Source organism: Piliocolobus tephrosceles, chromosome 8, assembly GCF_002776525.5.
Source record: "Piliocolobus tephrosceles isolate RC106 chromosome 8, ASM277652v3, whole genome shotgun sequence".
NCBI lineage: Eukaryota > Metazoa > Chordata > Mammalia > Primates > Cercopithecidae > Piliocolobus > Piliocolobus tephrosceles.
The window spans coordinates 38654912-38670676 of NC_045441.1; the positions used below are offsets into that span (position 1 = coordinate 38654912).

At 43.1% G+C, this 15765-nt stretch overlaps 1 protein-coding gene across 24 annotated transcripts in view; it reads left to right on the top strand.

Annotated features, from left to right (window-relative positions):
• The window catches only part of IKZF1 (IKAROS family zinc finger 1), a 102966-nt gene that overhangs the window by 1267 nt on the left and 85934 nt on the right, over positions 1 to 15765 (top strand). For 13 of the 24 annotated variants that reach the window (XM_023232017.2, XM_023232031.2, XM_023232022.2 and 10 more), the window contains exon 2: positions 14909 to 14962. In XM_023232017.2, coding sequence (XP_023087785.1) covers positions 14909 to 14962 — 54 coding nt within the window. Of the gene's footprint in view, positions 1 to 6; positions 815 to 857; positions 4766 to 14908; positions 14963 to 15765 lie in introns of those variants that run through there. The other 11 variants (XM_023232008.1, XM_023232014.1, XM_023232020.1 and 8 more) reach the window with 8 other exon arrangements.

Consider the following 15765-nt stretch of genomic DNA (forward strand, 5'->3'; position numbering starts at 1 on the left):
GCAGGTACGGCCCGCGCCCGCCGCCGCCCGGGCGGCCTTTTGGGGGCTGAACCGGAGCCCGGCGCTGTTGCAAAGTTTTCGTGCGCTGCTCCGCTGGGCCGGAGTTGCGGCTGAGACGGGCGCCGCGCGAGCCGGGGGACTCGGCGACGCCGGGGGGACGGTACGACGCGCCCTCTCCGTGTCCCGCTCTGCGCCCCTCTGCGTGCCCCGCTCCGTGTACCGGAGCAGCGAGCGGGGAGGCGGCCCGAGACTTGCTCGCAGGGCCGAGCCGGCTGCGGGGCAAGTGGAGAGGGGACCGCCAGCGTGGGTCACCCCAAAGTTTACGGGGCGGCAGGGCGCGCGCTCCGGCCACCCGCCTCTCTGGGCGGCAGCAGGTGGCAACGCGAGGGCGCGGCGGGGGCGGCCGACGCGGAGGGGGCCAGGTACGCGGCCCGCGGGCGGCGCTGTGCGCGCGGGGCAGCCGGTCGACCGGGAGCGCGAAAGCCGGGTCTGAGCCGGCTGGGGGCGGGGAGTGTGGCGGAGAAATGGGGAACAATGCGAGTGAGCAACTTCAGGAAGTCATTGTGAAAGAAAGCTGGGAAGAGCTCCGCGGCCAAGTTAGCAGGACACTCTAACAAGTGCCTGCGCGGCCCGCGCCCGGGGCGGTGACTGCGGCGACCCCCCTGGGTCCCCGCGCAGCGCAGCCCAGCCTGGGCTGGACGCTCGGCCGCGGCGAGGCGGGCAAGCCCGGTAGGGCAGAGGGAGCCCCGGCTCCGAGGTTGCTCTTCGCACCCGAAGATCAGTCTTGGCCCCAAAGCGCGACGCACAAATCCACGTGAGTGTTTTCAAATTGAATTTCAATAGGAAAACTTGGGGTAACTGGTGAATTAAAAAAAAAAAAAAAAGTCAAGAAAGGCGGTAAGATTGGTAATCCCTGGTGTCGTTCCGGTCCGCCTCTCCTTTCTGAGGACAGTGAGAGCGTTGACTTCTGTCAAGCGTCTGCCGCTCTGCACTGTGCCAGCAGGTGCAGGACCAGGCCGGCATGGGACACTTCTGAGCAGCCCCACTGTCGCCAGGAGAGGAGTTCTAGCTCCCAGCCATATTTAAATTTATATAGACCTACATACACCCACAGAAGTCAGCCTTTATAAAGTCGTGTGTAAAGAGTTTTCCTTGTATTTGAGCCGAGAGCTTTCTTTTTATACTATAAATATGATGAGATCGAGTCAGAACTTGATTTCTGCAAGAGAGGAATTATCCCGGCTTCGAAAAGTTAGTCCTTTTGCTGACCGCAGGTTTGGCGCTCAAGTCACCAAACCTTCTCAGGAAAACCCTTAGTAATATTAAGGCATCAGGTTACTTGCGGTTATGTTTGAAATGTATTTTAAATATTTGTCAAGCATCGCTGCTGATGCCTAAGGAACCTCGTGAAGGCTTGTTTTTCCTTCTAATTTGGAGGCACAGAGTATGGCATCTAATGACCGAAACCCGTAGCGATTCCATGGGGTCTGACAAGGCACAGCTTTCAAACGCAGCTTCCCTCTCTCTAGGGACTGCAGCCCACCCAGACTGAATTTCAATGCGGCGCGCTCTGCTTAGGTTACCCACTCACAATTTCCTACTGCACCGCAGGCAGTATATTTCAGCTTTGAGATACCTTATTTTAAACTTCGAGACAAAATGGTGTTGAGGAAATGTCTCCTTACTAGTCCCATCAACTTCTGTTAAAAGAGGAAAATTTATGGAAGTTGAAAATACTGTGTATGATGTTTAAACTTTCATAGAAATTCAAATGATTTTAAGGCCAGGTTCAGTTTGGTTATGAGCTGAGTGGGGAGAGAAACCCACATAAAAAAGTCCTGGGTCCTCTTGAGTTTATTTCTTTGTTTGAAGATGTTTGTTCAATGAGGTTTATTGTACTCATCTTTTATATGGAATTCTAAAAATTAACAATTTTGTATTATTTATGTTAAATGTGTCAATTACTTCTGTGACAAATCAGATCAAATTGGGCTGCGGCTTAAAATGTACACGAGGCAAATATTCATGACAAGAAGATTCACCTTCTTATGCTGGCATCTTGTAAAACGCAGAACACGTTAAAGAAGTAATGTGTACACATACAAATAATGATGTCACATTAAAAATACTGCATTATTCTTGCTTGATAGAATGTATCTGATTTCAAATTTCGCCATGAACAAATCTCATACCTTTTTTACATGAAAAAAAAAAAATGTGCTTCTGAGTCTCACAGTCAATCAGAGCTGATGACCAGAACATTTTATTGAACTCAATGGTCATGTTTTCTTCCCCTTTTGTTTCATGGTGAGAGTTGAAGGAAGGAGTTTAGAAACTCTCCAGTACTTGTTTAATTCATCAGTGTTCTAATTAGAGCGCTACCTCTTGGAAAACTACACACTCCCCTATTGCAGAAACATCATAGCAAAAATCACCCACCCTCAGGGTCTCCAGGAGACCACAAGGGCTGCAGATAAAAGTGTGGATGTGTTAGGTATGACCCTTTTGAAAAGTTTTACACAGGCTCCTAAAGAGAAGATCAGCTGTGGCCGTTTGTAGCCATATCCTTTGTCAAAAAACTAATATCGTAGTGAATATATTGATTGGCTAAGAGGTCTAAAGCCCTGTTGTACTGCAGACCACTGTCTTCCTTGTTTGACTAGAGACTTGGAGTTTGAGAACAGTGGTTCTTTGGTTTGGATACATTTTTTGTTCTTGATTTGGATGTATGTGTTTCATGCGTGGTTAATGTAGCATATTTTCAATATAAATGTCAAAAATTTTGAAATAGGAAAGAACTCTCTATTAATATATGTATACATGCACTTCAAGATTATGCCTATATTAACAGATACATGAAATAAAGAAATATCATGTACATATATACACACACAGAGCATGCACGCAGAGTGGAGTGAGAGGCATGGGGCAGTGTGGAAGAGTTTTAACATCAAACAGACCTGAAATGAGTATTAAAGGCCCCCTTTATTTTTGAACTTTTACTAAAACAAGATGGATTTCCCTATGTCATATAATGGTGAATTTTAGGCATAAATAACGTTTTTTGAGTGTTGCATAATTGTATGTATTAATGTAATGTAACTGCAGTTAACTAAGAATTCATCAAGGATAGCACTCTTTTGTGGCATTTTTCCTCCTCTATTGGAATTGTGAAATAATTTCACTATGAAATAAATGTTGGTTCTTGTCATATTCTAAGGGAGATTGATGTAAGTGGCTCCACTCCAGCTTACAGAAGGTAAACCACGACCTTTTTGTGTTCTCTGAAAACGCTTGTCTTCCGATGCCCCTGTTTCTAAGACTGACAAGCACTCTGGGGTACTGTGACGCCTGCTTCTAGCAGCAGAGTTACTGCAGCTCCTGTCCTGGCTGTGAACATTGTTCTCTGTCTGTGTCTTTGCGTTCATAATTACAGAGACTTCTGCTCTATTCCGTTTCATATTTGTGCTGAATAATCATTCCATTTTATGGGAGAAAATACAAGATGTAAAAGCAACAAGTGACCCATCCTTTGAAGCTTACAAGAAGAGAAACATAAATCTATTTCACATCTTAAAAATAGATCAGTTTTATTTTGCTCAAAAAGGGCACATGTACATTTTTGATCTAGGTCTTAGAAACATAGAGTTTCAGAGGATCAGCATTATACACACTGTCTCTCCCTGTCTCTCTCTCTCTCTCTCACACACACACACACACTTAAAGTTTAGATGAGGAACAAGATAGGAATGAGGTTTTGTTAGGGACGTAGAGCACCTAAAACCAAAGGATATCGACAGTAACAAAACTATTTTTACTGTGGTGCTGACTGAACACTCATGCTGGTATCTTCATGTGGACCATGGCTTTCTTGTATTTCTTTGCAGTTTAATAAATGACTTCATACCTCAGGTTACCTTTCCACATCTCCTGGAATATATGTTTATGTCCTTAAAGTTTCAGTGTCATCACTTTAGTAGCTTTAGTTTGAGTTTTTAAATGTTTGGTGATATTCCAACAAATATTTTTAAGACATTATGAAACCTTACGAAGTGCTGCATATTACAAGTGAGATACAACAGCAAACAGAAGAAGGTTTGCAGAAGGTTTTTAAGTGGTGGTTACTCCTGAGAAGGGCCTGGAGGAAGAGTAACTGAGGCCTAATCTACAGGCAACTGCCAAATTGTTTCAGTTGACGTTTTTCCCTCTCATGTTTGACTATGATAAATAGGTAGATGCCAGAGGAGTCTTCAGCCAACCACCTGTTAATAAACTGTTAAAAATGGTGCAAACCCTAGGTCACAGGTGTGGGGGCCATTTGTCCTGCCTGTTAACGGGCCTGGCCCTAATTCTTTTCTCCCATTTCTGCCTTAGGGGAACTCACAATTCCTGTTGACTAAAAGAGCACCCTTTTCCACCACAAGCCTGACAAATCAGACGTCCACATAATTTCTGAACTCATTTTGGTTATGACAGGAAGCACAGGCTCCCTTCCTGTCTGTGTTTTCCTAAGAGAAAACGGTCTTCCCTCCTTTTTTGCATATTTGGCAAGTGGTTCCACCTTTCTCTGCACCCTGGTGGAGTGTGAAGGCAGCAGTGGAACCTTTTGGAGGAGGAAGAGGACACAGAGGCCCTGTAGCCAGGCACCAAGATCCCTCCCTGGTGGCTGAGTCTGAGGGAAACCGAGCACCCCTGGGTCCTCAAAGTCTGGATTTGTGTGGAAAAGGCAGCTCTCACTTGGCCTTGGCGAGGTCTCAGTTGGTTGGTGAGTGCCACGTGGTTTCTTTGTGTACTTGCATGGATTGGAATAGCCAGTGTGTTCTTCCCTCTTCCCTGCTGGTGTTTCCACAGTGGGTGGCCTGAACCCAGAGCAGCTGCCCATATCCCTGTACAGGCCACCTGTCTTGGGTGATGGAGAGCATCATTATGCTCCGTCTGCACGCTCTGCTTTCGGTTGGCCCCATGCTCCACCTCCTGATAGCTCGTGGCACGGGGCCACGGCTTAACGAATGGCTGAAAATGGGTCCTAATTAGTGGAAAAGTGCTTTCTTCATATTTTCTCACTCAAGTGTGCAGTGATTCATTTTTCTTATGCAATCATCTCGCTGCTAAAGTAAATCTGACTGTCTTCCCGCCATTTCACGCCAAAAGTTAACTCTAATGGGTAGGAGGTTAGGTTCGTTGAGAGAGCAATGCAGTGAGAAGAGGGGACCCAATGTGGGCTTGTCTGTCTGGTCTTCCTCTCTTCCTTTTTTCTTCCCTTCTCTTCTCTGTCTTTCCCTTCCTTCCACTTGCCTTTCCTTTCCTGTCCTTCCCTTCCCTCCCCTCCCCTCTTTCTTTCTATAATTGGTGGGGGTTTTGCACAGACTGTCGAAACACTAAGAACTGCATAAAGTGTTTTTGAATGGGCTTACACGTATTGAAGTAGATTTTTATGCTCCAACTTTGAGATCACACACTAAAATCTATACCTTTAAAGCCTTTTCTGTTAGTTTGAAACTATTTGAAAATGAACAATGTGGTTTAGATTAGAGTCCTGTTCTGAAGCTAGGAGTTCCACTATGAATATTGATTTATCAGCTTTTGATAAATTTTTGTTGTTATACCAGATTTTCACTGGCAAACCTAGAACAAATAAAATTCCACATAAGATACTTCCCTAGACCTAACGGGAAAAATGTTTAATTTAGAGTCTAGAAGAAATGAGAATGAGGAATTGACCTTTTGTAAGCTTACTTCTGAGGCGCTCTGAAGTGTGTTCCAGTGCTTTTAATGGAAACTAGAGAGAGCCAGCAAACCCCTAGTGCGAGCCCCACTTTTAACCTGAGAAAGTGACCTTTACCTCCTCCTCTGTGCTGAGTTTTGCGTAGGGCACAAAATTAAGCCGATATTCAAAGAGATTCACTGCAAAAACATATTGATAAATTGTATATTCCATTTCATTAAATTAAAAGCATACTGCTAATTATCTCAGGTTGTTAAACATAAGGCAATTAATTATCATTTTAAAAATTGGTAGGAAGTTGTGAGTACTTTTGCAGTATGTTTTCCCGCTTTAGTATGAGGTTGTATATATTTGCTTGAACTTAAAGAATTTTCACTTTAAGATTAGACAATGTTTTGTTAAAGAAATGAAATTTGCTAAAAAGGAAGATATAAAGTGAAACATTAAAAATAAATAATTTCAGCTTAAGAGCTGCAGAAAAATCTGACTGCAGTGTTTAAAATGAATTTTCCCACATTTTGCTCTCTTATGGACAGGAGCATTTTCTGTCAGGTTATAAATAAAGATATGCCCACTTTTGTAGCCCCACAAATGAGGAAGTTGTAAGCTCTCTGAGGTTTTACTGATGAGCCCCCTCCCCCTGGGTTTGCATGAAGAGATCATAGGCCACAAGTAAAGGACTACAAAATGGGATCTAAACTATCCTGGTGGGGCCTGATTCCCACTTTTCACATGGACCTTACAATGTGATGAATGGTTTTGGTATGAGGGTCTTAAGAATGCTTCCAGATTTGGGTTACAGGACAGCCAGTGCCGAGCTCCCTGTTGCAGAACAAAATAGTAATCTAGAACTTTCTTGCTAACAGGGTCCAGCTAAAACACCAAGTTAGATTCTCAAATGATGTTCTTTTCTGTCATTATTTGATTGTTGTCAGTGGCAGTTATTGTTACCAAGTTATTGATGTATTTGTTCTCCCCTTCGCCCTTCTGAGACACCCACTCATTTTGACTTCAGTGGACCCCCTCAAAGGTGGAATGATGAGCAAGGTGAATTTCCATAGTAAAGCTACTAAGAGACCAAACTACAATTTAAGGAACCTGATTTTTTAATCAATTTCTATGTACTGTGGGCATAGTTCAACATAGATTAATTTCTTATAGTTGTTATGAAAAAAATTTCATCTCAATTGATGATAGCTGATAATTTTGTGGGTATCGTAAACAAAATGGAGGTCGGAATTCAGTCCCTTGGGGAAAATTTCCAGTTAGTCTGGAAACCAAGTGGCTTTGGCCTAACCAAGTTTGAAGACAGCAATCAGGAGGTCTGCACCTTTTCATCCTCTCTGGAGCAAAGACTAAATACCCATTATTGTATATAGGTCAGGCCAAAGCAGCCTTTTATATTGCAAGGAATAAGAGGTAAATAGATATACGTGCAGCAATGAATCCCCTAATGTGTTTACTCTAGAGCGCATGTTCTCTCTGTATGTATAGGTAGATTTTGTAGATCTTGTCTTACCACCTGCTGATGGTAGATACTATATCTAAATAAGATGAAGAAAATTTATAGTACCTAGGAATGTGTCCTCAGTGGGCAAATCAATCAATCATGATTTCAAGTTATTTTTAATAAATATACACATATGTGTTCATAAACAATGGGATGTTCCTGTGAAGATCTAAATCATTTTACTTCTTTGGGACTAAATAAAATATAGCTCTTCCCAAAGAAACTCACACAAGCACTTATTTTAATAGAAGTCAAATGGCTTTGCAGAAACTTCAGTTTTACAGGTGCATTGTTTGAAATGTTATGGGTATGCAAGTGGGTTTCTCTATTATGTACAGTGTTAAGTATGAGTCTCAAAATGTCCACCTGAAATGATTTACTTGTACGTTAAGATAATTTCACTGCTAAGAAGGCAAGATAAAGCATTCTTTGTGACACCATGTGGCCTTGCTGAGGGAAAAACTTACTGTTATAACTTTGTGTTTATCTTTAAAAAAAAAAATGAAGAAAAAAACTGAGAATAATAGGAACACAATTCTTCCTGGGCTCCTGTGTCTCTTTATCTTATTATAATAAATTACCAAAAAAAAAAAAAAAAGTGACCTGGGGCATATCTGTGCAGACCCTTCTTTTGGAGGCAGTTTCTGTGTGTTTTAAAGCTGTAGGTTCTATTTTCATTGCACTTCATATTGTTGCACAGCTCCTGGCCATGCATGAAGGTCTTCTGAAATCGGTAGGAGGGCAGAAGAAAATGATTCTAAATTTAGATTTTTTTAACTTAAGTGATGAAGTGTGAAACACCATTTATATTTGAGGAAGCTACCTAGGAAGTGGCTGATGTCGATGGCCCAAATCAGAAGAGGGCCTGTAAAAGCCTCTGTCAATTTTGACTATGTATGCTTATCCCATGGCTGCTCAATAAACAGCAGTAGTAGTTTGAGAGTGGATGGTACAGTAGTATAGACAGGAAGCCTCTCCTCTCCGTGTGAACCGTGCACCCCTATGAGAGGGTAGAGACAATACAATATGCCTGTAACGTCAGGACAGACAGTCATGGCCAGCTTGAACTCCAGCTCTGGGCTTCTTGCAGCAACAAACGTGAACACAAAGGACTGTCTCCAACTCCACTTTCTCTATTTTTAAAACAACTTTTTGGATACAGTATCTGCCATCTTTTCTTATACCTCACTTTGAAACAGGTGGCTCCACTGTGGCATTTAAAATGTTCTGTTTCTTTTCCCTCTGTATCAAATACCTCTTTACTAAGAAAACATTCAAATAGCATAGTTTTTAACTGTGTTTTGAAAGGTTTCCTTAGTTCCCTTTGACCCTTCCTCTTTTGCATATCAGTTCCTGGCCATAAAAATAAAAAATGCTGGGACAGAATTGCACATCTGAGCTGATTTGCCCTCAAAAAGTTTCCCAGTGGAACAAACCGCAGGAGTAGTTTTCTGTGGCTCAGTTAAATGTCGGGGGAGGGTGGTGTGAAAGCCAAATTGGATTCCTGCTTTCCTGTTTAAATCTTGTTTTTCATTGTTATTTGCACCAGCAATACTCTGTGGAATAATCACGAAAATGTGTAGATTGGCAGCTAATTTTTGAAAAATGAAAAGAATCAGAAATGAAATAAGAGTGCTGAGAAGTTTTTATGTTCTCTCAACCTGTTTTGTCAAATTGTTACGAAAACCTATAAGGTCTCTTTGACTAGATACAAAGACTTTGCATATTGCCTTAGCTTTCTCTTGAAGCATTTCCTTTTTTAAAATACAGTGTAATTCACAGTGATATGATAGATTTGCAAAAGTAAAATCTCTCAGTCTGAAGATGAAAGGACTTGTCTCTTAGCAGGAATAATGGGTTTTATTAAAGAGGTCTGTGACCTAAGGCATTTTAAATAAATTACAGACTTGGTCCATGGCCCCCCGCCCCCACCATGTATCTACTTCCTTCAATATAAGCATCATTGAGTATTTAAGGAAATAACCCCAAATGTAACTCTAGTGTAGCTTCACTTGTCAGGGAGGAAAAAGTAAATAGCATACATTTGGCCAAATAACCAGAAGTTTACTGTAGAAGTTTTATGATGAAATTTGCCTTCATTGCAGAGTATTACAAAGATCATATTTAGTTTCTGGCAGTATATAAGTAGCATCCATCCTTATCTGTCATGCATTTGGAGTACGCGACCCCTGCACCAGGCTGCAACATTCTGATGGGCAAGAGTGCTAGAGAGAAAGAGGCATCACCGTCAGACTGCACGGGTTCAAGTCTCAGCTCTGTTGTAGATTAACTGTGTGACCTGGGGAAAGCTATTTCTCTTAGCCTTGGTTCTCTCTTCTATAAAATGGAGATAATAATGCAGATGCCTTGGGTTTAATTGGGAGAGCTAAAGACACGTTTACATATTTAGCAAGTAGGTGTTGAATTCTAGCTCTACATTGGACACTATGCCGGGTGCTCAAATAAACAAGTGGACAAGACAGACATCACCCATGGTCTTTATAAGGCTTAACCATTTGCCTCTTCAATGCCAGAAACTTAGTAGGTTGCTTAGATAAAGCCAGTGAATACCAGTATCCTTTTGTTGGCAACCTTTTCCTGGCACAATCAAAGTATTCAATACATGTTATGAAATATCTCAGGACAAAGAGTCCCCCATAGAGTACCAGTGGAGAGGGAAGGCATTTGCTTAAAAATGAACCAACAGAAAGACACTGTAAGGCAGCTGTTTAAGTCTCAGGAAACTATAATTTTTTTCTTTTTCTTTCTTTTTTTTTTTTCTCCCTCTGTCACCCAGACTGGAGTGCAGTGGTGCAGTCTCGGCTCACTGCAAGCTCTGCCTCCCAGGTTCACACCGTTCTTCTGCTTCGGCCTCCTGACTAGCGGGGACTACAGGTGCCCACCACCACGCCCAGCTAATTTTTTGTATTTTTAGTAGAGACGGAGTTTCATGGTGTTAGCCAGGATGGTCTTGATCTCTTGACCTCGTGATCCACCTGCCTCGGCTTCCCAAAGTGCTGGGATTACTGGCGTGAGCCACCACACCCAGCCAACTGCAATTTTTTTTAAAGCTTGTAGAAGTACTGTGTGCTACCAACAGATAGGCTAATTTTGAATGACCCTCAGTACTTTGTGCAGTTAATTTGGCATGCTGTGTACTTAGTGGCTTTTTAATAGCTATAAATTTGGGCTGCTAGAAAAGTGGTAAAGTTGTGATTCTTGACAGGCATCTATCTGCATTTTAATTTTTACTTCATTTGTCTAGACTCAGCTTGTCAGAATTATGGGAGAGACTCCTTGTGTCAGGGCAAGCACTGTGAAGAGAGGTATTCACTGTCAGAAAAGAGAGGGGAGTTGGAGGCAGCTCAGAGGCCTGATACCCGCCTCCACAGGGTCCCCAGCAGGCTTGGCGGGGCTCTGGTCAGACTCTCCTCTGGGGTGCTGCAGTTAGAATGAGTTCACTTCCCAGCCAGGCTTGCCAAGGCTCCTCACCTGGAAGCAGCAACTGCCCAGGGCTGTTGGATGTTTCTCCCCAGGGAACAGCCAGGTCCCAGTCCTGCCTCAGTGTGGAAGGAGGAAAGGCAGGGTCCAGGAAGCTGTTTCAGGACAGGCCCAAGGTCCCCCAGGGACGCCTTGCAAGGTCTGCGAAGGCTGTAAGTCAGCACTGCCCACACAGCCTGGAAGAGACCCCTGTGCTGTGGACTTGCCCGGTTCCTAGTCCGGCTTCTGCTCCTCCTTTGTAAAGTTATGGATATGCTAATAGTTTATAACTGAAACTAGGAAAGTAAGTCCTATTTGACACTGTTTGGTCAGAAGGAGGGAGAGAAAGGAGAAGGGCGGAGAGTGAGAAACAGTCTCTCTCAGACAAAGGGAGGCAGAGGGAGGGAGGGAGAGACAGAAAAAGAGATGGGAGGTAGGTGTGGGAGGAGGGAGAGATGCAGAAGGCAGAGGAAAGACAGACAGAGATTTAGACCTTCCAAGTCAGTGAGCAGTCCAGAGTGGGAGCGGAGGGTGCCTGATGGCTTGTGACTGCAGACTCCACTCCCTGCTCCTAGAGGCACAGCCATGGACAGCTTCTGTCACATTGGCCCTGCACTTAATCTCTGCATCTATTTCCCCTTATGCATGATTCAGAACTGCGCGCTCCAAAAAAACAGTAAAAGCATTCATGTTCATAAGAATTGCACAGGTGAAAGGTAGTTTGCTGATATTGTTGTATTTTCTATCGATTCTTTTAGCTCTTGCCTGATATTGTTTGGGTTTCCCAGGCAAAGTAGAAAACTGCAGTACATTTCTGTGAAAAAATTATTCCTTCTGGCATCTCCCTTTACAGACCTACTGATCTTGATTTTTCATTTAGGTGAAAGTTTGTGAAAACATGCCATTAGTTTGCTTTTGTGATTAACTCCTTTTACTAAACGTAAGCTCCTTTTAAGCTGAAGCCATATCAAGCTTAAATTCCCTGTTTTACTTGGCACTCTGTGTTTCTTCCATGTGGGAGAAGAGGGACTCAGTAAGTGCTTTGTAAAATACACAGCCAAAGTGATGCACGTGCTAACAAAAGAGTGTGACAGGACGTAAGTGCCCTTCTAGACACTTCAGGCTCCCCTTTGTAAGCTGTCTTGGAAGAGGCCACGTTTCCTTTCCCTCAAACAGTTTCTCATTGTTTGATTATTCTTTTAGCCTTTCTCTGGAAGCAAAGCCACTTTTACGAGAAAGTCACTGCTTTTCATCTCGAGAGATGCAAGTTTGGAGTTTGGGGAAGCTTTCAAGAGCCCGTCAAGTCATCCTTTATGATGTCAGACGAGTCAGGCCACGGAATTCACAGGGCTCAGTGCAGGCTGAAAACTCGAGGCCTCTTGTTCAAAAACTATTAAAAATTTTGGTGAACATCACACCAAACAAAGAGATCCCCTAAGCACCAGCCCCCAAGCAACTGCACTCATAAGCCCATGAAGCCCCCTGCCGTCAGAAACAGTGTGGTTAAAATTGTGTATGAACTTGGAAGTGAGGTGGATTGCAAAACACAGGTCTCCATGCTGGGGCAGGAAGTGGTGATAGGGCATTGAGTGGAAATGTCCAGCAGGCCCACGTGCGAAAATGCAGAGCTCTCTGCCTCTTGCAGACTTGGCTGCTAACCATAGACTCTCTCCAGGAAGGTGCTCGCTGTGGTGTGATCTGCTGCCCACCCCCAACTCCCTCCAGGAGACTGGTGCGGGGACTGTTTGCAAATGACTGCAAAAGTAAGAAGGTTCCCACAGAGCAGAGCTTGATTTGGGGACCAGCCGAGGACAGTTTGTCAGGATTCTGGCTTGAAACTGTTCTCACATCTCACCCCCTGAAAGGACGAGTGTGTCTGGAGGACTTAGCATCGATCACCTCTGTCTCCATGCAGCAAACTCAGAGGCTTAGCCCGCATTCCACTGGAAGGGCGTTTGCCAGTGGTGCTTGGGTGGAAGAGCCTTGACTGTGCCTTAGGAAACATCTTTTTTAAAAAAATTGAAAATAACTTGAGTATGCAACTATAGGGCATTGGTTATATAAATCAGTTGAGTAGTGTGTAGCCAGTAAAATAATGATGGTGGTGTATATTTGTTAAATAAAAAGATATGTGTAGTATTAAATTAAAGAATATTTTAAGACAGTATATTTGTAATCTGTTTAGTGTCCTCTTTTTGTAAAAAGCACAGAAATAAATATACAGAAAAAAATAGTAGTCCTAAGTGGTAGAAACTATGAGCATTTTCTTGCCTTTAAAAAAAGTTGTAAAAGATTGTATCATTTATGTAGCGAAAAGTTTAAAGTCATCATTCTAAAAATTTCGTGTTGGTATAGTTGCTGTGACAAGATTTAACTTCTGTATGCTTCACCAACCAATACAGAGGTATTTAAGACCTGGTGTGTGATAGGCCACACTAAAATACTATACACATCTTCAGAAAGCTAAAGAACTAACTTCTAACATCCTGTATTAGTGTGGCGCAGCTATTACAAAGATTTTTCTCATTTGAGTCTGTCTTGTTTCTTTATCATTGTTTTGACAGTTTCAGAAGAATCATGGCTTTTCCCCTTTTTTACAGTAAAGGTATCTGAGACTCTTGACGTGTTGCTTTTTGGAAATGCTTGTGCTGGTCACATGCTTGCATCTGGGCTAGTGTGTCTGGCTTCCGTGTGCTGAGGGATGCTTACTCTGGTTTCTGAGATACTCTTTCTGTACAGTGGCCACTGACTGTACTCCTAAGCCACACACCCACCTTGAAAATTCATGCCACTTTTAGAAATAGATAAAAATCCCTCCCATCCAGAAAAAGTGACTATCATGTATATCCTCATCATGACTAATACTGATATTCCTGAAATTGAACATAAATATTCCATATGTACCATAAAAGGTATTAAAGGTATATGGAGTGATAGATATATATAGCACTTCTACCCTCACAGTTTTCAGCCTAATTGAGAGGGTAAGGTCCCTGAATCATCCATCAGTTTTCAGATCTCTGCTGAAGCAAGCCACAGCTCAGATCCGCACACCTGAACCAGAGACAGAGGTGGCCAAAAATAAAAAGGGGTACAGGGGGACAACTTGGTTTAGAGTCAACAAATAGACTGTATTTTCTGGTTAGTGAAGGAGCTATCCTGAAATTCATTTACCACAGCATAAATGAGCAGATTTCCTTGAGGTCACCTTCTGCTGACCATAGCTTTCTTATCTGTGGAGCTGCCAGCTGTCATCCACTTCGTGGCACCTGAGACTGCCGAGTGGCAGGCCAGGACCCCAAGGGCGAAACACAGCACACCTTTTTGTTTCTACTCCACTGACCCTGGGGTTCTCTCCCTGGTGTTTGTGGCTTGTAGTGCACTCTGTGGAACATTCAGTGTGGCCATCGAAGGACAGCATCTTCCCAGTTGTTTCTTTTTTTTATTATTATTTAATTTAAACCAATCTGAGAAGCCAGCCATCTGTCAGCAAAACAGGAAGGCTTGGGCTCTCTCCTGGGCTCTCTTTGCTGCCGTCGTGAGCTTCACTTCTCTCCGTGTAAGAGTGCTGATGAAGGCTGAGGCAAGGGCCCAGAAAGATTGAGGGACAAAGACAGGAGCGCCCGCATTGCCCATCTGCCAGGCTGGAGGTGTATTCATTATTGATGGAGGTAGTGCAGTTGCTGCTCAGATATGCAGCCCTGCTTGGGTAAATGAGACATTCTTCAGCAAATTGCTTCGTTTTTTGATTGCTGATTGTACGCGTGTCACCAAGCTGACTCAAGGTTCATCGATGCATGCTCAGTAAATTAGAAAGAACATAACTATGGATCAGCCAAGAGAATGAATTCTGTGCCTACAATGACCCAGGGCCATTTAATTTTCTGCTTAATTTTGTTGCAGTCAGTTTGCATTTTGGGTTATTATGCAGTAGGAAATTAACAATAAATAACAAATTTGGTCCTCCTGTGCTTGAAATGATATTTTTATAAATCTTTGTAATGCTGTTTTTAAAAGGATCAAGGTCTGTGCCAGTCTGATACTCTGGCAAATATGTGAGGAGGAAAATGCATTATTCTTGCTAGATAACCTTGTTTTTAAATAGCATAGGGGTTCTTTATCTCTCTCTCTCTCTTTCTCATATCTTATTGGTATTTTTGCTTTAAACTAAAATCCCTTCCTCTCTTTCTCAGATAACCTGAGGACAATGGATGCTGATGAGGGTCAAGACATGTCCCAAGTTTCAGGTGAGACCTTATGAGATACCCATGTGGGAAGTTCATGAGAAAAGTTTCCCTGGGGCCAGAAGTCAGAGTGCTTGGTATGGCCATGGGGGAGAACTAGCGGCTATTCTGCAAAAGAAAAGACCGTGATGGAAATTGCCTGAGTGTTTCCTTCACCTGTTACAAATTATCTCACTTTGAGAAGCTGAACAGAAAGTCTCCAAGATGAAATTAGTTTTACTATTAAACCTCAGGAAAGAAAAAAATGGGAAGAGTTAAATACATATTTGTACTGTTGGAAGGAAAAATGGCTGATTGGTCTGCCCTAAAACCCAAACACATGCCAATGATGGTACTTAGAAAGAGAGGAAGAGAGAGAGAGAGAAGCTTGAAAAACAGAATTGTTGGGCACAGTCGTGACTATTTGTTCATCAAGCGTGGACACAACATGGCTCCCCTTTGTCATATATCTTTTCAAGCCATATTGGACATAGCTCTTCTCATCCAGGAGACCCAGGAAGTGGAGAAGTCTGTAGTAGGAAAAGCCTAAGGGTAGGTCACAGACTGTGATCATTTGGCAGTAGTGAGGATGGACAGCCAGCCAGTCCAACAAAACCGCACAGTTCCCCAATGCATGGACGTAGGAAGACAGCTTTCTCTCTGGCCCTGTATCCAGAGGCGTCAGGCCCAGTAGTGGCTTTCACAGACTTTGGGGTTTTTGGTATTTCACATTTTTGAGCCTCACAGACTCACAACCAGCCCCAGAGGCTGACCTCTGTTTGAAAAAGGTCTCTCAGTGGCACCTTGCCTTGGCTGAGCACCCTTGT